At 28.5% G+C, this 24,993-nt stretch overlaps 1 protein-coding gene across 1 annotated transcript; it reads right to left on the reverse strand.

Annotated features, from left to right (window-relative positions):
* Nucleotides 1-8,481: 8,481 nt before the first annotated feature.
* Nucleotides 8,482-17,029, reverse strand: LOC105850279 (uncharacterized). Its single transcript, XM_065807063.1, has 2 exons — nt 16,272-17,029; nt 8,482-9,014 (listed from the first exon to the last, which is right to left on the reverse strand). Exons 1-2 carry the CDS (start codon nt 16,842-16,844, stop codon nt 8,838-8,840), a joined length of 750 nt encoding a protein of 249 aa, XP_065663135.1. The 5' UTR covers nt 16,845-17,029; the 3' UTR covers nt 8,482-8,837.
* Between the last annotated feature and the right edge of the window lie 7,964 nt (nt 17,030-24,993).

Here is a 24,993-nt window from a genome sequence, read left to right on the forward strand (position 1 = left end):
TTTAATTTTTTTTTTCATAGTTTTTGATAAATATATCTGTCATTTAATATTGTTATAAAATGTGTTTATATTTGTTATATAAAACCATATTTGTTTATAGTTGTATATATTTTAAAATTATGTTGTTTCCATGTTTTCAAAGTGGTGTGACTTGGCATTATGTTGAGCAAGATTGATAACCTTGCCAGCCAAGCGGTGTACTTATAGCAGAGGTGTGACTTGGCAGTATTTAGTGCCAGGCGGTGTTACTGCTTTAGAGCTAGGTTGTGTTGTCTAGCCTTTTTTTAATTATTCTAGAAACACATAATATCTGTTAATATTTAGCGTAATGTGTATGAGAGAGTATGCAACCTTGATCTTTAAATCTAGGGCGTTTTAATGTCCTAAATTTGAAGTAATTGAATAACTAATATTGAATAAAAAAGCAAATATACTTTTATGTATTTATATGTTTAGTAAAAAGATAAATATAGTTAACTTAAAATTGGTTTTCTAATTTTGTCTTTCATATTTTAATTTGGTTTGTTATTTTCGCTGGATTTTAGGATCAAGGGTGTGGTGTAAATATTCTATTGTTATGTTTTATTGTTGTGATGTTTTGTGTTGATAGACTGCTTGGCTCACCTTCACGTTGGTGTCTATTGTTAAAAATGAATAATTGGTAGTTTCATTATTGGAACTTACTGCTTTTATTTATTTACTAAAAGCCAAAACAACATTTTGCTAAAAATGCAATTTATATCTTAATTTGATTTTTATTTTTTTTTTAGTATTGTTAATCCTTTTGTACTTGGAAACAGATTTTATAGTTACGTTTTCGATAAATGTTTATATTAACTGCCATGTCAACATAGGTTAATATAAATAGGTAAATCGATTTTGAGTTTTTGTGTGGTTTTTATTTTTTATTTTTATTTATTTTTTTGTAATTACGGTATCATTATTCCATTTTTTTTTTCTTTAAGATTTACGATTGACACATTAAAACGATTTTTAAAAAAATACCCTGATTTCCTTTTATTGTAAATTTTTTGTCAGTTAAAATGATATAAATATATGCAATTAGTTCAATTTTTTTTTAAATTGCTCTTTTTTTTGCCTAATAATTTGTTGTACGTAACTTAAGAGATGTTTTTTTTAAAGAGGGGTCGCAACTAAAAACCTTTAAATACATGGAGAATATTGTAGTCATTTGTCAAATACGCATTTGTCAAATACGAAGTTACTTAAATTTTATAACGGGTTGAACTAATTAATTAGCTTAGTTTGCATTTGCAACACTGGAAAGAAAAAATTCTTATATATTTTAAATTCTTATATATATTAAAAAATAAAAATTCTTAAAAATGTAAATCATTGTTTTACATTTTATTATTTTGGTAAAAAGTCTTCATCAATAACTTGATTACTCTTAATAAAAATAATTTTATTATCCTGGCCACCATTAAGGCAAAAACGAGGAAGGGAGGTCCTTTATTAGTGTCAAAATATATGAGAAAATATACTGTCAATATACTGTCTTTTATTAGTGTCAAAGTATACTTCATATTAATCTTATTAATTAAAGTTCATGGTATAAAAAATATAATAAGAATTTAGCTTTACTTTTTCGTCAATTTAAAGCATGATGAAGTGTTATTATTTTGTTTCAGTAACTAAAAACGTACTGTGTTGAGCTTTTAATGTCTAGGAAAATGGTTCTGCCATACACTGATATGACCTATGTCAGTTTTAAATTACTCAAATAACGTTAAATAATTGGTAAATTAATTTATTTTAATTTTGCAGATGGCTTAATTTTTTAATTTGAAGGCGTTTTTCTTACATATTATTAGTTAAGGTTTCGCAACTTTAAATTGTGGAAAACAGCCACTGTAAATTAAGTAATAGACCGACCGTAACCCGTATTACGGGTTGCTTTCTGCTAGTATATATTAATACATATAATATACATATATACATTAATACATATAATATGTAAAAGGCTAATATAGTTAATAGTATTTTTTTTAAATACATTTAATTGAAAATGCGACTCAAGAAAAATATCAAAATCTAAGAAGAACTTGATCATTTAAGTAGATCAGTTGCCAAAAGGATTAAGACATTACATCAACATATCCTATATTTATCTGTAAGTATACGTGTTCTTTGTAGCAAAAAAATAAGGCAATGAAAAGTGATCTAATTTAAAATTGAAAAAAAGACCTAAACTAATGCACTAAATTTACTGAAATTTGTATTCTAAGCAGAAGTTTACCTTACCCATAGCAGACAATTTAGCAGACAAAACCAAGATGATAAATAACATTAAACTAAAAAGCCGCTGTATATTTAGCTTAATTTCCATTAAAGTCTTATTAAAAAATGCTCAAATCAATACTCACTTCTTCCTCAAAAAAATGTCCATGTCTTCAAAGAGGCGGGTGTTCCTACTTACACCTCGCCTTAGTTACGCCTCTGCCACATCAATCTCGGTTTCTAGTCAGGCATTGGTTAAAGAAAATGATGAAATGATCTATTTAATATGCATTTAGCAATAAGTTTAAAAGTATTATGACATTTCATTATTCACTTAATATTTACGAACTCGAAATTTCATATTGGCAAAATCCGTGGTTTTTTTAATATATTGAGGACTTGGAGCCTGAACAGCGTATGTACACTTTTCAACAATTTGAGAAAAAGCAATTTAAAATCTTACATCATACATCAAAAATCTAATTCTTCACAGAACTTCATGTTACATAATAATATTATGTCAAAAAAACATAATATTTTATAAAAAATTAGATTTTAGATGTATGATTGAAGATTTCAAATCGCTTTTTCTCAAAATGTTGAAAAGTGTACATACTTCGTTCTGGCTCCAAGCTTTTTTTCTTTCGTATATTTTATGACTATGGTAAAACCAGGTCAATTGAAATGTTTTTATTGACAAATTGACTCTACTTTCTCAGCAGAATAAAATATTAGATATTCAAATAAAATGCACGGATTCGCTTTCATTGCTACCATGTTGATTGCACTAACTACTACTCTTCCAGTATTTAGATTATCCAATATAAACCTATTGTCTCTGCTTGAAATGAATTTAGCAGCCTTTATTATAGGCAGAAAATTGCATCGTTGGATGCACCAGACATAACTTTTACGTGTCTTTTGATAAAAGCATTTCAGATTTTTATAGTTGTATTTGATGCTTGGCTACTGCTTACATAAGCTTTTGGAGTAAGTAAAAACAAAACTGATTAAAAAAAAGGTCCATGAAAAAAAAACCTATTCAATTTATAGTTATAACTAGTGCTTCAAATACCGATACCATTTTTCAATGCCGGTATTTCGATACTGAATAATTTCAATACTGGTAATACCGTATAATACCGGTATTAAACTTTTTTTTTAATTTATCACAATATGAATAAAACATTAAGTTAAGAATAAAAATTTAATGGATTCAATAAGCTTGTTTATTTTATATCAAAATGACTGACTTTTTCATTTTTTGTTTTTTCTCCTATGCAAAATAAGCCCGCAAGAAACATAGAGCGTTCAGACTAACATCCTCAAGAGATGATCGTAATTTTGTGACAATGTTGCCACATGCTAAAAATCTACGCTCCAATTTATCACTTGTTGGCTTCACAGTTTTCATTCACAGTTTTCATTCATAGTTTTCATTCCCCCCCCCCCCCCCCCAATCATTCACAGTTTTCAAGTATTTGTAAGACTTTTGCAAATATACGCCACAATTTCCTCCTTCTTCGAAAATTGCCATCTTGAAACGTAAATTTGGATAAATTATTCGGAAGATTTAATCTTTCCGTTTGCCATATTTCAAAATTGCAAAGTCTAGCATTTCTTTCACTGATAAGTTTACAGCGTTATTCAACAAAACCGCACTCAGAAGAAACGTTGGTGGAAGGGAGAGGATTATACGCTTTCTGATTAAGCCGATCATTCAGTCGAGCAACTGTATTTACAAAGGCTAATTTGCTAAGATGCTCAAAAGAGTGCTGGATCCAAATTCTTGTAACGTCGATGACCGTTGTGCAGATGTTGTAGTAGACTGGAAAAAGATGTGCGTCGCTTATTAAACCGTTGCACCAACATAGCTTTTAACTTTACAGCTAAATTGGTTTCTCAAAGGTTATCTATCATGAAAATTAGTGTTATATCGGCATGAAAATTAGTGTTGTATCGGCTGACAATAGTGTTGCATCATTTTAAAACAATGCTTCTAGAGCCAATTTTGCTAGCACAAAACATGAAACAACAGCTAAAATTGCATCGAACTCCTTATCAGTTACCTCAACTTTGGAGTAGAGGTTGATCAGTGACTTGCGAAAGTAATTTTTCAATTTTACGAAATGTTCGAGCATTTTTTGCAAGCTACACCAGCGAGTTTTGGAGTCAAGTATTATTAAGTATTATCAAGTTCGCCTAATGTGTATTTTTAAAGTGTTTAATTATTTTTTGTTGGAGAACGGCAAAACAATACCACAATGGTGCGCATCTTATTGATTAACGGCTGCAAAGCATCAGTAAGTTCAATAGAGTCATTCTTTTCACTCATTACACCGGAAAAGTCTTTATCATCATTGGTTTTGTTTGTGTCATTGTCAGTATTTTTATCTTCATCACTTTCATAGCTGTTATTGTAATTGCAGATTACTTTCAAGTTTTTTTAAAAATAATCTCAAGTTTTAACTTTCTTATAGTAATTTTTCAATTAACATTGCGTGTGTATTAGCGCTATATTCAATTCAAATTGCGTTTCCATTTCAACGCGCGTTGGTTAAAATAGTAAAAATTTTATTTTAGAAATCAGTTGTAACGACCTTAAACTTTTCATCCTTTTACGTTAGTGCAAAACTCAAACATGTGTTCTGCGTTAAAGTTAGTGATGTAATGATAATATTTTAAAGAAGTGCATTGTTAATAAAAGGAAGACAAAATTTTACTTTTAAATTAAACAAGTTTTTTCTTTAACTAAATTTTTTAAATAACAATTTTTTTACAAAAAACCAATTAAACAACTATTATTTTCACCATCCCAAACTGCTATTATAAGATGAACGAGCGTTGTTTATCGCAACGGAAGTTTTAAATATTTCATTTACTTTCGTGTTTCACATAAATAGAGATATCGCATCCACTTTATCTCAAGTTCTAAACATTAATTTTTAATACCGGTATTTTGATAATTGAAAAAGTCCGGTAAAACCGGTATTGGTACTACCGGTATTGGAAGCACTACTTATAATAGATTTAAAAATTAAAATTAAAAACATTACTCTAGATCCTGCTTTTTTTAACTCAACTACTTGTTCCACATCTTTAGCTATCTTTTGCTTAAGAGCATAAAGTGCAGTATCTTCAACTATTCTTGGAATATCATTATCCACAGTGTAAATGAAAACTGCAAAATTTCTTATTAATTAAGTATGATGTTGTTGATGTTGACGACGATACTGAAGCCAATAAAGATAATGACGATGAAGCCAAATTAGAAGCAAATGAAGATATTGTTGGCGATAAAAATGGCGCTGTTTGTGATATTGATTTACCAATACAGATACTCATTAAAGATTAGTATGTAAACCATATTCTTTCATTACATTGAACTTTTTTTTTTACATTTACTCTTAATAGTTGACATATTTAAGTTTGTTTTGGTCACCGAATTTTTAGGTAATATGAGCTCTTTACATTTTGGACATAAGTTTCATTGAGTTTGTTTACCTTTAAACTTTCTACTAGGCAGAAAAAGCAAAATAAGTGTTTGCATTTTTTTAGAGTTTCTGATTGTTCTAGTATTTTACTACATAAACTACACCGACAAGGTGGATTAAACTCATTTTTAATTCTTCATTATCTATTTCTGAGCCGTGTGCTGTCACAATGCCTTTTTTAATGCACGCAGTTTATAACAGAAACAGTTTATACAAAATTAAAGAGAGTTTTCGAGAGTTTATACAAAATTAAAGAGAGTTTAATTCAAAAATGACTTCATCAATACAGATTTAGCAGATTCAAAAATGACTTTATCAATACAGATCTAGCAACATAAACTGGATATCTGGTTATGTTAGATAGGTTAACCTGTTCAACTGCATGGACGACGACACTGGTTTCGAAGTGGAGGAGCACAATCGTTAATTTCTAAAAAAAGTCCTCTATATCTAGCATTTTTGAAAAAAAAAGAAGGTCCTTTAGATGTCGTCGGCTCTGAATTGGTTAACCTATTAACTGACGGGAAAATTATGGCTAATAAATTTGAGAGTAGAATTAGAAAAAAAGTTATTTTTTTAAATAGTTCTGTCTTATTCTTGGGAGAGGTAATACGATTGTACTCAATGTTTGACTTACCATTGCGATGCAACTGTTAAAGATTTTCCGAAAATCTATAGAGCCTACCTTTTGAGACGAGATGATATTTGAAAATTGGAGTTTGACATTAGACAGAACTTTTTATATTCATATTTTACAATAATAGAAAAGGCTTTTTTTTTAAATAACAAAAAACGCATTTAAGCTTATTGCATGGTCACAGCCACTTAAAAAGGTACAGTAAGAAGTACAAAAACACATTTTTAACATAATATATTTATTAACTTTATATATGGATGACTTAGCACCAAACCAGCCTATACAACGAAGATGTTGAAATGAGATAATTTGACGCAAAATTTAAAAGTGTTTAACAAAAGCCACTAAACCGAAAAAATTAAAAGTGATTGCAGTTCAGTGCACTTAAAAATTTTAATTATAGTATTTGGTGTTTGCAAAGAAATAATGCATAAATCTTTTTTTAATATAAACAAATTTTTTTCACACAACTTTGTTGTGTAGGCTGGTTTGGCGCTTAATCATGCATATATACAAAAAAAAAAAGTTGTAAAATGTGACTCGATTCAATTTTATTAATGAGGATATAAAATAATAAAAAATTTCTTAAAATTGTAGATAGTATACTTAAAATTGTAGATAGTATACTTAAAATTCACGGATATGTATGTGTTGGAATTATAGTTGTTATTTTTTATTTTTCACTTTTTTTATTATGTTTATATAAGCATGAATGTGGGTTTTCACTTTTTACCTTTTTTTTTTATTTATAGATTTTTTCTCAATTATTTTGCATTAAATAACTAGGCGAGCAAAATATATAAACTAATAAAAACTAAATGTAAATATATTTATTCAAATAATTTATTTATTCAATTACATAAATATTGTAAGGTATGGAGTAGTTTCTTTTTTGCTTTGTTAGTTAATCTCTATTTAATTATATTTTTAGTAAATTTTAACGTACTAAAAATGATTTTATGTTTATATATATATATATATATATATATATATATATATATATATATATATATACATATATATATATATATATATATATTTATATATATATATAAATATATATATATATATATATATATATATATATATATATATATATATATATATATGTATGCATATATACATATATATATATATATATATATATATATATGAGAAACTGATCACAAACAAGGGTCAGAGACCTTTGTTTGTGATCAGATTGTTCCTTTTTTTTCAGCGTCAAGGAGTAAGGGTAAGTGATTTGGGTTGTCTAGGAATAGGGTTGCAAAGTTAATTTTCTGAGTAAAAGATTGAGAAATACAGAAGTTATGTTTTAGAACTAGCAGCTTCAATCGTGTTAAAGGCAAGCCATTCAGTGCGATGAGCATTTAAATCATCAACAATAATACTGGCAGATGGATAGAGAAAAAAGACTCAGTCAATTTAATTAAAAATTTCATCTAAAAGAATGCAGTCTCTTGAAGAACAATAAAAACAAAGTGAAAGGTAATTAAAAGCCATTTAGTGTAATGAGCATTAAATTTACCAATAACAACAATATTGGCAGAAGGGTGTAGAGAGAGGGCAGGGTCAATTTGATCAGAAATCTAAAAGAGTGCAGACTTGGAAGAAAGGAGAACGATAAAGAACAAAGAGAAAGGTGATAGAGTGAAGAGGTGGTAAGTGGAAGAACATAAAAGAAGGGTCAGAGAATTCAAAAGTTATTTATTAATAAATAAGTTAATTTATGTGTAAGTATACTTCCAAATCAAGCATGTGACTATTGGGGTCTTAGTAAGTCATAGCCATAAGTACTAAGATCTGAAAAAGAAACAGCAGGATTTAAATTAGTCTCACAAAGAGAAAGAAAGTCTGATGAATTTTACAGGAGGTAAGATTCAACTGATGGAAAGTTACTTTAAAGACCACTGTAAAAAATATATTAAAACAATAAGGTGCTGGTTGGGGGTAGGGTGAATATATAAAAATTTTTACCTTGCAAAAACCTTTTTAAAAATGCTACATTTACCACAAAATTAAGAAGTAAAGCATCGTTTTGTAGGGAAGTTAAAATCAGTTATTTAAATATTTTGGATTATATGTTATACAAATCTAAAATACTGCATCTCTTTACAAAATATTTTTTAACAACAATGAAAACGTGAAGAAAAATATTATAAAATAAAATTTAATAATTCTAGTGTAACATCGTGTAACATTTTAACATTTTTTCTTCTTTTTGCTCAAGATCTTTTTTTAAAACAAGTTTATTTTTTATTTTTTAAATCTTATTTCATTGTTTCTTTAAACCACTCTATTTCTTATTAATTTATTTAAATTTTTTACAACAATTAAATGGCAACAAATAAAAAGTAAATTAAAATAAACTTAAGAGCTTAATATATTATACTAACTTTAATATATAAAAAGTATTAAAGGGTTTGAGTAAAAAAATAAAATGGTGATATGCGTGTTGTTAAACGTCAGCTGGAATTGCCGTTGTTCTGATTGCTTGAAAATAACTTTTTGCTTAATACAAAAAAAACAATACCAAGTATAATTATTAAAAATATCATAATAATGATGCTTAATTTTCTTTTCCGACTTTGCTGGGTTTGCTGACGTACAGATGTTGGTGGTGATGTCGACGGCAAGAATTCCTATAAAAAAGTTGTTATAAAACAAGAAATTTTTACATTTTTTTAAACAAATAATTTTTTATAATAAATAACTTTTTTCTCTACATTTCTTATTTTTTAAACATTTTTTTAATCAGCAAATAGTGCATAAATATAATTTATACTCTTTTTAGCAAGGATAAATATATTTGTTTGAGATAGTAATTAAATCTATGAGAGAAGTACCCATCCTAAATGAGAAGAATCCTAAGAGAAAAGTATTCGATCTAAATGAGAGGCCGAAGAAAGGAGTCTAAATAAGAGGCCTCAGAGAGAAGTATCCAGTCTACAACCTAAGTGAAAAGTATACGGTCTAAATAAGACGCCAAAGTGAGAATAATCCTGTCTAAATGAGAGGCCTAAGAAAGTATCGCAAGAAAAATGTTGTGATGTTGGCATTTCTTATTTGTTTTTTTATTTCTTTTTTATTTATTTTCCCGTTAATACAATATATTTAGTTTTCGTATTTTAAAAAATATACAAAGGCGCGGGGCAAGATGAAGACATATGACAGTCTTAGAGAAACACACATACGTCATTAAACATCTTACATAAAAATCAAAAAAACAAAGAAATAACAAATTTCAAAATTTTATTTCGAATAATAAACGATTACTAAAAAAGAAAAAAAAATGTTTTAAATTAATTTTAAAAGCTTATAAAATATAAATGTTATCATTTAGAATAAAATGTAAGAAATTTAATATTAAGAAGTCAAAAATTTAAATTTTAAAATTAAGTTTGTTGTCGAAAAAACAAACAAAAAAAAACATCAAGGTAATTCGCCCGGATCTTCTGTAGCTACTGTTTTAATATTTTGAAGAAAACTTGTGCATTATTTTTTCCAATTAAGTTTTGAAAATATTTGGGATCGTTTCTTTATTAACTTTGTACATAAAAATAAAAACATTAACTTGGTTAAAACATTCAGAACATTTGGATTATTAAGCCTCACCAAGAAATGTTAGCATATTTGAAAAAATGATCAAATATGTCTTTCAAGCATTTAGGTATTGTTTTAGGTATTGTTTTGCTGAGTATGCCGATACGCACCGCAGCCGTTGCGCGGTAGTTAGAGTATTGGCTCAGAATCAAGAGGTTCGTGGTTCGATGCCAGCTTTGGCCAGATTGACATTCAACATTGGTAAGGAACAAGGTGTGAACCTCATATTTAAAAAGAAATTTGAGTTATGCATCAAGTCATCAAATATTAACATTAATATGAAATAAGATTTATGTGATCAAACCTAAAATTAAACGTTATTGACTATCTAGTTAGAAATATTTACATTGTTGTATATACACTATAAATGAAGAACTACCCTTGAAGAAAAATTACAGATTTTTGCTTTGTGAAAACATTTAATATATGTACACATTAACATGAAATAATCCAAAATGGTATAGTATATTTGAAAACGTAAATCTGAAACGTATACCTTTTGAGACTGCCGGAGTTAATGAAAAAATCGGTTTAAAAATACTTAATATGAAACTCAAGTTTATTGGGTGTATTGTCAAATATAAGATGTTTTATTGTGTGTATAAACCTTTTGTGAATTTAAAGACCACTGAATAAATAAACGAAAAGGTAACTTCTTGAAGGTAACTTAGGATTTCTGAAGGGCCTGAGTTCCATGTAGTTGCTCATCGGTCATCATCTTCCATGTGAATATTGTATGACTTGTCTGCTGGTGAATTGTTACCAACTTTTCAGGGCTGTACCAATGGGGTTGGATACCTCTCCACCAAAATCAGAATATTGTGTCGACAAAATGGCACATATTTGGAATAGTTGATCAAAAGAAACTTTACTTCATAAAAAAATTATTAAAAAAAACAACCGTTATTGGTAAAAGTAATATCATTTGCCGACTGACTGTCTAAGTTAACCGCCTAACTTGTCTAAAGGGTCTACATTTGCCGACTGACTTTGTATAACACCCCCACCCCCCTCCACCAATGCGTCGGCCTTGGGTAGGTTGATAGCATGTAAAACACTTTAAGCAATCTGAATCATTATAGTAGAATGGCAAACTTGGAAAAACTGGAAGTTTTTCCAGGTTTGCCATCCTACTATAAATCACATTCAAATTCATAGGTTCCATGCTTGCTCAGGCTGTATTTACAACATTGAAAAGACAGTGTAAAAATTGATTGTATAAAATCATCAATAAATCCTCATCCTCAGTGGTGTGAAAAAACTTTTAGAAATTCTATAGAAGCACTTTAAAATCCTGAATAAAGAAATAATATGAAAAAATGCAGGCACTCATATATGTCATTATCTTTAAATGGAAAGACAAAAAAAAGAAAGAAAAGAAAACCGTTGCTATTTGTGTTAAAATTAGTATTTTTTGGTATACATGATTTATGAAATGTTGTTAAATCACACTTAACCCACATATACGCCTTTCTATAAATCAATTGTGGCCATCATTTAATGACACACGTGGGTGACATTAAATTTTCTTGTCATTATCAAGTAGTCTTGATTGAAATATTCTTAGTGACTAATGATTGGTCAATGATGAAGAAATTGAAAAACCCTAACATTTTTTCTATCAACCAACTTATAACGTTCACGGATTTTATCGTGCTGTTATTGATATACTTTACAAAAAGAAATATTTCAAAGAATCTAGGACTGATGATGACCAAGATAATTTGGTGAAGCCGATGATAAAGATTCTGATGATAACCAAGGTGAGGAATGGCAAGAAGAAACGAACAACAACTATATAATTGAACAAAAACAAGAAAACGATTTTTTAAAGCTGTAATAAATTAATAAAAATATATAATTAATAATATATCTTAAAATAATTAAAATAAATTAATAAAACCTTTTTTTCAATTTTTTAAGAAACTTTATTTAATTGAAAAGAAAAGTTTGTATCATTTTACTCTTGCATTTGGGGAAAATGAAAAATGAAAATTGCTACGTAACTAAAAGAAAAAACCATTTATGAAAAAGACTTTTTTCTGTTCATGATGTTGAATTGTTGAGAGGTTCTGAAGATTGAATCGAGTTATCAATTTTGGGGTACTTTCGTTGAAATGAAATCTTCTCCATATCACTGAAGTATGTATGTTTGACTAAATCAAGTCTTGTATTTTAAATTTTTAAAATATATTATTCAATACTTGTTGAAGTTTTGTTTAAAAACTTACAAAACTTGTTACCATTAATTTGTAGCTGTAATTGTAGCAGTTGTGTTGTAGCTGTTGTTGTTGTAGAAATTTTATTAGTTGTTGTCACTTTTTTATACAATTTATCATGATTATTTTTAACTTTCAGTTGTTTTTGCTGCTTTTCAGCCCTCATCATTTTTGATGATGATTTCAATCATCATCATCATCATCATCATCATCATCATCATCATCATCATCATCATCATCATCGTCATCGTCATCGTCATCACCATCACCATCACCATCATCATCATCATCATCATCATCATCATCATCATCATCATCATCATCATCATCATCATCATCATCATCATCATCATCATCATCATCATCATCATCATCATCATCATCATCATCATCATCATCATCATCATCATCATCATCGTCATCATCATCATCAACATCGTCGTCATCATCATCATCATCACCATCATCATCATCATCATCATCATCATTTTTGTTGATGATGATGATGATTGAAAGATGATGACGTCTGAAAAGCAGCAAAGCTGCTTTTCGGACGTCATTATCTTTCAATCTCTCTAAATTGTTTTAAGTTTAATGAGATACCCCCTTTGAATCTTGGAACGTCAAATTTCTTTTTTCCTTTGTGTCAACGTGATGGACGCAAAGCATTTGTTGGAAAACAATCAGGCCAATTGCAAATATTTTAACAATTTTCAGTATTGACTAATCAATTTTATTGACAACAAGTGGAAATAAGCCGGTATTTTAAAATCTAGTAACTATTTTCGCGCGTGTAAAAGCATCAAAATTTTACTTGTAGTTAACTACAAAATTGCCAAACCTTGCAACTGCACAAAACTGTTGATTTGAATTTCGACTCTTTTAATAAAAGACCGATAAATACAGCTTGATAGATAACATGTTCACGTGTTTCCAACTAAAATGTATCTATATATTTGAATATTAAGATTCAGTGGTCTGTTTAAACCTAATTAAATTATAATATTAACCAAGTTAACGATTAGCATATTTAATTCAACTCCACAGGAGTTGAATTAAATATGCTAATTGTTAACTTGGCACCGTTTCCATTATTAACTCTTTTATCTGAAATAGTAAATTTATCATACATTGTTATTTCACTGATACCAAATTTCACTTGCAAAGGCTTTACGTTCACTTTTCAAGGAAAGAAAAAATTACTAGTTTTTTCTTTTCTTGAAAGATGTTAAAAATAGAAAAAAAAAATTGTTAATAAATTATTTTAATTTGTTCAAAAAAATTTTTTTTGATTAAGTTTTATAATTTTTGAATATTTTACAAAATACTCAATAGCTAATTAAGAGCAAAAGAATAAAAAAAAAAAATCTTTTTTTATGACAAACGTCATAAGTTCATTACCCATCATTCTACTCTGTTTTACTCTAGCAATAATATTAGTTTATATTCTAATTTTTGTAAAGTATTTTTAAGAAGAACGATTAGCATTCCACCTAGTTTCATTTAAAAACAAACTAAAACTCATATATCACTATACACAAACTAAAATTCGTATAGACACGCGTTCGTTACGATTCATGGTTTTATAATCGAATCTTTGCATGAAGCTTTGTAAAACTATCAAGAACTTTGATTTACACTTTTCTTGACTTCAATTTTTTCTCTGTTCTTTTCAAATTTTCTTAAACTTTATCAGGGCAATTTGAAATCCATTTGACAAATATAGGAATTTGATTATAAAGCGATTTTTGAATTGAAGGCGGGCCATAGCTACAAGCCATTATTTTGGAACACGGAATGGGTTTTAGATGCCTTAAAAAAATTATTTCGCAAGGTTAACTAGACATTATACAAAACGAGCTTCTCACAAACTTTTATGATTAGTTAAAAACATATTTATATAGTGCTTGTAATATAATATACTTTAAAAATGATGTTTTAAATTAGTTCATAATTGTTATAATTAAACCTTAAAAAAATTTGTTACAATTACAACTATCAGGCCGGATGATTAAAAAAAAACAACTGCTTTTACTAAGCGTTTTTGGGGTAATTGCTCAGCTTTGCGCGAATAAAAAATTTAAAGATTTTTCTCAAATTTTTATTTAATTAAAGCTGAGCAATTACTCCAAAAATGCTGAGTAAAAGAAAGTTATTTTCTTTATTCACCCGGTATTATTTATTCATCCGGTATTATTTATAATACTAGTTATAACACGCATTTTAATTAAGGCCGTGCTTATTGTTCCGACACCAGATCCGAAAGTAAAATAGCTATTCTTCCGATATAAATGCGCGTAAAACTAATTTTTTCTTAGTCGCTACATGCGTATTCAAACATAAGTTTTTATTATTGTGACAATTTCACCTAAAATTCTTATTTAATTTAACTTTATAACTTTTCCTTTGTTTTAAAGAATACCTGCCCAAACCTAAACCGACAGTAGATGTATGTACTCTCCACTGCGCCTATCCCAATTTAAGTCAGTCGATGCATGTACACGCTACTGCGTTTGTGCCTATATAAGTCTGTCGATCTATTTACACTCCACAGTGTCTATCCATGTTTAAGTAAGTATACTCCACTTAACTACATCTAAATTAGTCACTTTATGTATGCATTGATACACTTATTCTATGAAACTTTGAAAGATGAAATTAAATAAATAATATAACTATAAATAAACAACAACAATAGTTAAAAAGCTTAAAACTACTAAGAAATAAAACATTAAAATTATAAATAAAAAATCCCCCCCCCCCCCCCAATAATATCGAATTTGAATCCAATAATTTCAAATTCAAGCCCACAATAATTTCGATTCGAACCGCAACCTTGACTGTCGCACCTCGATAGATAAAGATTTCAACAGCTATTGCACTACATCAACATATTGTTGATACAAAGTAAACATTTTTGCGTACAAATAAGAGTTCTATTATGTAAACCTTATTTGTACGCGCGTACAAATAATGACTTCGTTTATAAAAAGCACAAATAATCTTATTTTATTATTTTGCTAAAAAATTTGATTAGCAAACATGCGCATGAATACTGCGCATGTATATCGGAAAAATAGCCATTTTACTAAACTAAATACAAAGTTCTGTAAAATACATATATATATATATATATATATATATATATATATATATATATATATATATATATATATATATATATATATATATATATATGTATTTTACAGAACTTTGTATATATATATATATATATATATATATATATATATATATATATATATATAGTATATATATATATATATATATATATATATATATATATATATATATATATATATATATGTATATATATATATATATATATATATATATATATATATATATATATATATATATATATATATATATATATATGTATGTATAGAATATATCTGTAAAATATTTATATAGAAGATCAACATTACGTGAGTTAAAAAAAATTTGTAAAGTTTTCAAAATTGAATTTTTTTTTTTTAATTATTCACAATTTTATACTTAATCAAAATATAGCAACAATTTTTTCTTTATACCGTAAAAAACTTATGTAGGAGGCCGTTCCCATGCATTCCACTACACCTTTTTTTTTCTTCTAATATTATTATCCCCCCAAAGGCCTTGGAACTTCTTGTTTACAAAGCAAGCGCTTCTACCACTGCACCACAACCGCACAGCATTAGGTTGCTACGTTTAAACAAGTTTCCAAAGTCTTTTGTTTATCATTAATTTTATTTTAGGAAAATTTCTGAAAGTATTATAATATTTTACATGAGATAACAATTTTTTTCAATGACAAAAGCAAAGTTTTTCAATGAAAAAACTTTGGTAGTATTTATTTTATCAATATCTCCTTTGAGCTCTTATCTATTTATAAATAATATATATTTATAAGTAGCAATATAATATAATGTTTATAAAATTAGGTCCTATCTATTTATTGATAATATATTAAGTATATAATATTGAAATACTGCTAGGTTTACTCTATAATCAAAAGCAAAAAATGAATTTTTAGCTCATCTCTGCCTTTTCTTGAAACCTTTAAATATATAAACTTACCAGTTGGCTTTTCAGTTGCTTCCCGGTAACCAACTCGTATCTGGGAGGTTCGTCAAACAAAAACTCACTCGATAAACTTAAATATGTAGGTAGCTGTTTTCTACGTAAGCTCTCAGAAGGACTAAGATAATTAACTTTTGTAACAAGTTCAACGTAAGTTGGTTTTAAATTGGGTGGCGTTAAAACTTCTTCGGATTTTTCTATTTCTGTCAACTCTGTTTTAACGAAATCAGACTTTGCATTAACTTCTTCTGAAAAAGCTAAATTGTTGAAACGATTGTGTAAGCAAGGTTTATTTATAAAATTTTCATCACAATTACAAGCTTGACTGGGAGTGTTTTCACTATTTTCTGGACAGCTAGTTGATAAAGGTATTCGATCGTTGCAGTTATTATATAAAGCAGATACACCATACGGTTGATCTTCATACAAAGATAACTCACGATCCTTGTCAATTCTTGCGTCTTGTTCATTTTCGTTTTTAGTGTCATATCCTTCGTTTAATACAATAGTTAAGCATTTATTTAATTCGGTTAAAAACTGGTCAGCTTCTGCAAAGCAACTATTGTTCATTTTTATAGGTTTTAAAAACCATTAAATATCAAACTATTTATTCATACTATAATGCCTATAAAATCTAACTGGCATCTTTCAAGAGTGTTACTGTGTGCACATAAAAAAACCACATTAAAATTAAAATATTTCAAGTTAATTGTTTTGCTTAAGCGTAAACTAATTTTAATGTAAAACAAATTTATAAAGCGTATTGTTATCACATTGCTTTGCGACGTACTTTTTTTTAAAGCAATTAGTTTAGTAATATTTGTCACGCTCTAGAAATTAGCATTAACGGCAAAACAGTAGCAGCGTGTATTTTGAGTGTTAAATAGGAATAAATTACGTGAAAGCGTTACAGTAATTTATTATTATTTTGTTTAGCATTTTTTTGTTATTATTAATGTTTTGTTTTATATTACATTTTTTAAAAAGCAATGCGTCATAAAATATAAAAGACAAAAATATAAAAAAATTTACAAGATCGTTAGTTATTAAAAATAATAATAGCTATTTATTGCTGAAATTTAGCAAAATTAAAATAATTTATAACAAAAATTTTGATGTTTGTAATGTTAAACGATAGTGTGTAATAATAACACTCTATATCAGCCGATGACTTTATGTTCGCTTTTAATATATTCGTCTAATCGTTTTTTGAATACTTCCACTAAAGTAAATAGCGCGATAGATTGAGGAAGACAATTCCATACAGTGGCTATTTCATTAGGAATAAAATTCTTTCTTAATGGGCAGCATACTTTATTAATTCCTTTTTGAATTGAATGGGATTTCTTCTGTACGCAGATTGTTCTAAATAACTCTTAAGTAGGGGTCGTCCATAAATTACGTCACGCAATTTTCGATCGTTTTTGACCTCTCTGCCACCCTCCCTCGTCACACAATCGTAACACTTAGTAGCATGTTTTGTATGATTTGTCACAAAACCTTCAAAACCCCCTCCCCCTTACAGTGTGACGTAATTTATGGACAAACCCTTACTAAATAAAAAAACGCAGGGTTTCGTAGAAGACCATAAGGACTTGTTGCTGGGAACTGCTTTAAAGGTTTACATGTTAAAATATTTATAAAATAAAGAAATTTATAAATTGCTAAATTTACAAGTTTTGTTCGAGCAAATTAAATAAGAAAACGATTTAAAAACAAATTTAAAAATATTAATGTCTTTTTAAAAAATGATGACGTTTATAGACCTTTTGTTTTAAAGAGTAATAGGTTAAACTCTAAAGAAAAGTCATAATATTTCATAACTATTTTATTCCAAAGTAAAACTTTTTGAAATAAAACGCAATATTTTCTTAAATTATTTTAATAAGCTGACAATGTCAATTGACAAATGTCGTTATCGTTTGGTAAATTGTAGTTTGTTTGTATTCTTTTTTGGTATAAAAATACATTTTGGTGCAAATCTTTTTTAGTGGTAAAAAGGTACATGGAATTAAGGTGACAACCGTCGATTACCTAGTGGACCATAAATGGCATTCGCTTTAAGTGGCCAGCCAATAACTTTTTAAAATGCAATATAGTAGCTTGTCTAAGTAATCAATGAGCAAAACTACAGTGGACCGCTCAAAAGGCTTATATAGGTCCACTGAAATTCCACTATAGAATGTTTGCTTTGGTGAATGCTTTTTTATACGTAAGGGAGCACATGAAAAAGTTACGTTTAATGAGTTTCTCGTCAGCCTAAAGTCTTTAGGCTGACGAGATTACTTTTTATTACGCAGAAGAGCCCTGCGCTGAAACTCATTAAACGTAATTTTTTCATAATATTTCCTAATATTTTGAAGATTTTTGCTTTACGTTTAAATTTAAAAACTTCTTTAGTAAAGAAGTTTTTAAATTTAAACGTATCTGTTGACGACAACAGATTAATAGTCTCATTTTGCATACTTGTAAAAAAGATCGAAATTTACCAAATAATTCATTGAATAGGTGTTACACACCCACGCACACCCCTTCGCTCCGGCTTTGATTTTATTATTCTTTTTTTTTTATATATATTATGTTTTTCGAAGTAACTGTTATTAAATGTCTAGATTAGAATTGAATAAATAAATGTCTAAGTTTGAATTTTTAGTATTTTTTAAGTATTTATTTTTTTAGTATTTTTTTTAACCTAGCACTAGAATAGTTATACTAGAAACACTGTAACACTACTTAAAACTACTTTCAGCTTTGTATTCTTTTTTACTTCATCTTGTCTAATATGCCTCTTTGAATTAATATAAGTCACGTACACTTTTTGAATATTTTGCTCCAGTGGGCACGGTAATTAAAAAGAAGTTTTTTAAACTTCTAAGCTATTAAAAAAGAAGTTAAAAGACGTTTTTTGTTGCGTCTCGTACCCATTAAAATGTTTCAAAACAAGTTTTATTTCCAAGTTTAACTCAAAATGGTAGAAAAATATCCCATTTTTAAAAGTAATAGATAACTAATTAATTATTAAGAATTAGCAGAATACATGTTTTTATTGTAGGTTAGCTAACAGGTGTCAAAACAAACTTAGTGTAGTTTAGCTTATAAAAAGAAGAATAGAAAAGCAACAGGCTGAAAATGATACACTAAGAAATGTTGGTAAAAATATCATAAGAAAAAGATAAAAAAAAATTACAATCCTAAGACAACCGTTCTCAAGACAAATTGGAGCCAAATATTAATAATACTTCAACACTCGAATCATTTCAAACAGCAACTGAATTTCTTCAACAAATCTGTTGCTTTGATGTAGAAATAAACTCCAAAAAGATTCAGATGGTTGCAGTAAAAACAGGGGCGTAAACAAGAAACATTACTATAAATATATCGAATTTGTAAAAATAAGAAGAGAATGGTTGTGTTATTCAACAGTAAAAGTATTTTGTTACTATCAACAGTGCCAGGTTTTGTGATACATCTAATTACGACTTAGGGTTCATAAAAGGAACAATATTGTTCCTCTTATAAACCACTTTGCAACAATATTTTATTAATAAAATATTGTTGTAAAGTGTTGCGACGTATAGTAGATGTAACTATAACGCTTGCTATAAATAATTTATCTTTCCGATCCCATACGTTATTTTAGCCGATTTCTTAATGCTGATGTTTAATGTAAAAAGCTAATGTTTATATTTCTAAATGATAACATTTATACCCTCATTCCTTATATACCAGAGGCAATTTTTTTAAAATGTGTTAAGAACATTCCAATGCTAATTAAATATAAACTATATTTGTGTCGCACGGGTAAAAAAGAGGTAAAATCACGGTTAAACTATATGTCCGCTACCCTTTAATTTTAAAACATGCCTTTTTTTCTTTTATGTTTTGTATATTATAAAGGTATACAATAACTATATTTTTTGTTTCTAACTCAATAAATAAATGTTTATTTTAAAAAAAAAACCTTTTGAGACTCCGATTTCTGTTGGTACATTAGCTCAATCTTTTTTTTTCTTAAATGCCCTAGGGTACCCGACTTTTCTCTACTTGAGTTTAAACATAAAAAAAAAACAAATTAATTTGATTGCTGATGAAATTAATGTCCACATTAAAAAGAAATTAGAGGAGGCCGCTTTCATAACAATAAAAACAGTACAACGCAGGATCTTTAAAAAATTGGAAAACTAAATACCGTATTCCATTATGTTTTGATGAAATTAAAAAAAAAAAGTAAAAATGAAAAACCAATAGAGTTGCAAACAAAAGGCAACTTTTTGTGGATTCACTTAGGTAACTGATTAAACATCACACGAATTAGAAATAACATTCCAAAAAGTTGTAAAAAATTTCACCGATTTATCAAAAGTACGTGATCAATGTTACGACGGGGCTACAAATGTGAGTGGCAGCCACTGAGGGTTACAAGCAAGAACTAGACAACAAACCTCCGCTGCCAAATTATTGCCCTCTGTTCTCATAAACTGAGTTTGATAAGCAGCGACAGTGTTACAAATGTATATGTAATAAGACAATTTCATAAACAGTTGCAAAAAAATTACGTTTTTTTTAAGTTTTATTAGACGTTGGGTAATATTAATAGAAACGAGTCAAATCAGCTTAACGAAAACATTGAAAAGAGTTTGTCCAACGCGATGGTCGTTCTGTACTCAGGCTTTTAATGCCCTACGTTTCCCTCATTTTTATGTAATTAAATTTTTGACATATCTATTTTTAAATAAAAATCCGTCAATTTTTACAAATCCGGCTCAAATTCTATTCCGAAAAAAAATTAGAAAGTCCGGCGAAATTTTAGCCGGATTTCTGAATTTTGATCAGATAGTTATTACATCTTTTTTCTCTGCGTTTACATGTTTACTTAATATTTTATTTATAAAAATCAATGTTCTTTGTAATTCTATATTCTATGAACTCCATGTTTGCTGCATTTACATTTCTTTACAATTTAATTAGATAAGCCTAATCGCAAACAAAAACTCAACAAAAATTTCTGAAGAGAAGACACACGATATTCTAAAGTGAAGACACACGATAGAGTCTGAAGTGAAGACACAAATATGGCTAAGTATACATTCAATAAAGTTACAGTGCAGAGGGTTTGATGCAAGATGGAAGTCAATCTAAGCATGCTGAGCAGCAGATTGACAAAATTGAAGAAATTCAAGCAAAACGAGCCCAGCTGGATTACTCCTCTACTTCATCATCATTACTTTGACAATGTATTGATGTAATTTTTCAGTCTACGTTCGCTGGTGGCACAACACATGAACAACAATTATCAACAAGCATTAACACTCAAGCATTAACACTAAGCCAGTACGTGGCAGAGCCAGAAATAAAGTGGATCAGCGTGTCTGATCTACTACTGTAGTGGATCATACACGCTGATCCACTACAGCAGTGGAGTGACAACATGTAACAATTTGCAAGGTGCAGCAACAGTAGCTCGCATTTATTTGTGTACCCCACCAACAAGTTTACCATCAGAACGTTTGTTGAGTGTTTCCGGAGAGGGTCCTCAATGATCATCGTGGTTCAATCCTGCCACATAATATACATTTATACCAATATTTCTAAAGCTATTATATATTTAAGCTTATATTTCTTAAGTACAATTAACAATTGATCAAAGACATTTTAACTTTACTGAACCTTACTTTTATACGCGCCCTTGACAACCTCCGTAGCAACGGTTAAATTTTTACTTGGCCAAGAAATTCTCCCCAAATATAGCTTTTGATACTGAAAAAGAACTTGCTGAAATAAGTTTATAACTTATTTCAATTGTCCATTAATCAAAATATCTGTAAGATTAATGATTCTGCAAATTCTAATAAAAGCAAAAACATATGTATACATACAGAATAATTGATAGCACTTTATTAGCCATTGTTGTTTAGTTGTTATGTTGTTATGTTGTCGATAATGTAAAACTTGTAGACTTAATTTAGCTAAAAACGCAAAAAAAAAAAAAAAAAAATTGGACTTTCTAGCTCATTGATTATATTCTGTAAATGGGGATTCAATCATACATTTTTTACATCCAAGAAGTGTGGTTCTGGTAGTAGAGCTTTTGATATTAATCAAAGATCTATTTATGCAACGCGTTCATGTGGACAGGGCTATACTGGCCTGAAAAAATTCTGTTTTTTTACGGATTTTCCACCGCCAATGACTAAAAACACTTACATTAAAATTGTTCGTAAAATTGCAATTGAAATTGAAGCAATTGCAGTAGAATCCATGTCTGATGCTGTATTTGAAATTATAAAAGCATCACAACTTACTACTGATGAATCCAATTTAATAAATACCAGTGTTTCTTGTAATGTGACACTTGGCAATGTTGAGGTTTTTCCTTATACAACGGTGTTTATACTGCAATATCTATGATTAAAGGAATAGTTTTGGATTTTAAAGTATTATCCAAATATTGCAGACAATGTTTTTTGATTGGAAAGAAAAAAATACTGACCCTGATGCATATAAAATTATCACACCTATTGTCCAAACGGTGAAAACACAATGTTGATCGAAAACATGCCAATCAACCTTCTCTCTATAAACTTGGTTCTGGTTTGCCACGTGATATTATTGAGTTACGAAAGCCAATTTATAAAGAACTTAGCTCTAATGAACTGCTTGCAAAATGTATTCATATGTTACAAACTTTAAATGTAACAATGAAATGCAAAATATATGCATTTGTTACAAACTTCAAATGTAACAATGAACAGAAATTAGTTTTCAGTACTCGTTCCCATATCATCATGTTAAGACTCATTTTGGTTTTGAGTTTTTCCATGATGCTATTGGAAAGAAAGCATCAGTGATGACTAATGAAAAACTCAATATGATATCAGGAACATTTATGATAGATGGCTGCAATGAAGAAAATAAAGTACGCTTATATCAATCGTCATACAAAAATAAATCCAATGTAAAGTTGCATAGAAAAACAATCAGGGGCAATAAAAAGAACAAAAATGATAAGGAAAAGCAAAAACAAGAAACTCTTTATGCTGCTGGTATTATGCTGGTTAATATGCTGGCTTTATGGTAGCTTTTAAGAATTTTGCTCTTAAATTTACGTACATTGTTTATTTTTAAAATAATTACTTGCATTTTTTTCTCTTTTTTTTTTTAAAGTCTTTTTTTGCTAACTTCTATTTTTCAATCTCCCGTCACAGTTATTTCATTTTCTAGTAATCAGATTTTAACCAATGTTCAACAATGATGCGTTTTTAAATGACTTATGCAATCTGCCAAAAGTTAATTATAAAACTTTTAAGAGTTTGAGATACTGTTTCAGTACAGTTTTACTAAAAGCTATTTAACAAAATCTAAACTTTATCCTCTTGGAAAAAAGCATAAACCATATCTCATTTTAATTTTTTTGTTATTTAATAGTACTAAAGGCTTTAATTTGAAAAAAATTATATTTTATCTTGAATCTTTAGACAATCAATTTAGATTTAAATGCTCTTTTTCTAGCGATTGTTAATTGTAATAACTATGAGGTTTACCTTAGTGTGTGAAAACAATGAAGAAAGAAACATGCTGTTTCGTGCTTTTGCTGTTTCAGCACTAGAAAATTGCTTATATAAAAATCTTCATAATCCGTGTAGTGCCTCATGTACATGGAAACTAATAGTCACATTTAAAAACATTTGGCAGATTGCATAATTTAACTGTTTTTTATCATTGGGCCAAGTTTTACTTTGAATACTCTTTTAAAATCTGACGTATTTTTGACGGTGCAATGTGCATATTTTCTTGTATCCGAGAAAGCATCCTAAAAGGCTTTATGACAAGATCTTTATAAAAAAAAAAAAAAAAAAAAAGAAGCTGCACAGAAGGTCAAAATCATCATTAGCTGGACAAAAGTAATAACTTTAGAAATATTTATCAGATTTTCCCCATCATTACCAGGTTGAGTATATTTTATACTACGAATCTAATGCTACCATTAGACTGTTTGGTTGCTATGCATACTTATATTCTATAAAAACATTTTGCTACCTAAATTAAGCGACTTTTTCAAAACGACAAAATTTAAAATTAAACTTACGTGGATGATGCCGTGATGATGATGCCGTGATGATGATGCCGTGATGATGATGCCGTGATGATGATGCCGTGATGATGATGCCGTGATGATGATGCCGTGTATTTTTTAAAAAATAAAATAAAAACTTCAAAAACAATCTTAACTCTAAGAGCTTATAGAACTTGTAGGAACAGTTAATTAAATTTTAATTAATTATATCAATTTAGTTCAATTGTCTTTAGGAACCAAATCAACAAGTTTTCATACAATTAGCGCTAAAGACTTTATAAAGTATATGTAGAAATAAAAACAAATTTTTATGTTCAGAAGAAACATATTTTTGTAAAAAATGTATTGTTTTATTATATAAATAATAAATGTTGATAACGTAAACGCCATCTTGAACACCAACTAAAATTAAAACTACGTAATTGCAAGTTATAATTAGTCAAAAATTAAAACCTCATTGAGTAGATCAAGAACACCATCTGGAAGAGCGTTTTTCTTCAAATGATGGCGTTTTCTCAAACTACTTATTCATGTGTCAGAAGAACTCCTGAGCAAAACTCCTGAGCCGCCTTAACAAATCTTAGTTAGTTTTAGATAATATGCCATTAGCATATCAATTACTTGTTCAACTTTATCACGAGACCT

This window comes from Hydra vulgaris, chromosome 10 (assembly GCF_038396675.1).
Source record: "Hydra vulgaris chromosome 10, alternate assembly HydraT2T_AEP".
NCBI classification, from domain to species: domain Eukaryota; kingdom Metazoa; phylum Cnidaria; class Hydrozoa; order Anthoathecata; family Hydridae; genus Hydra; species Hydra vulgaris.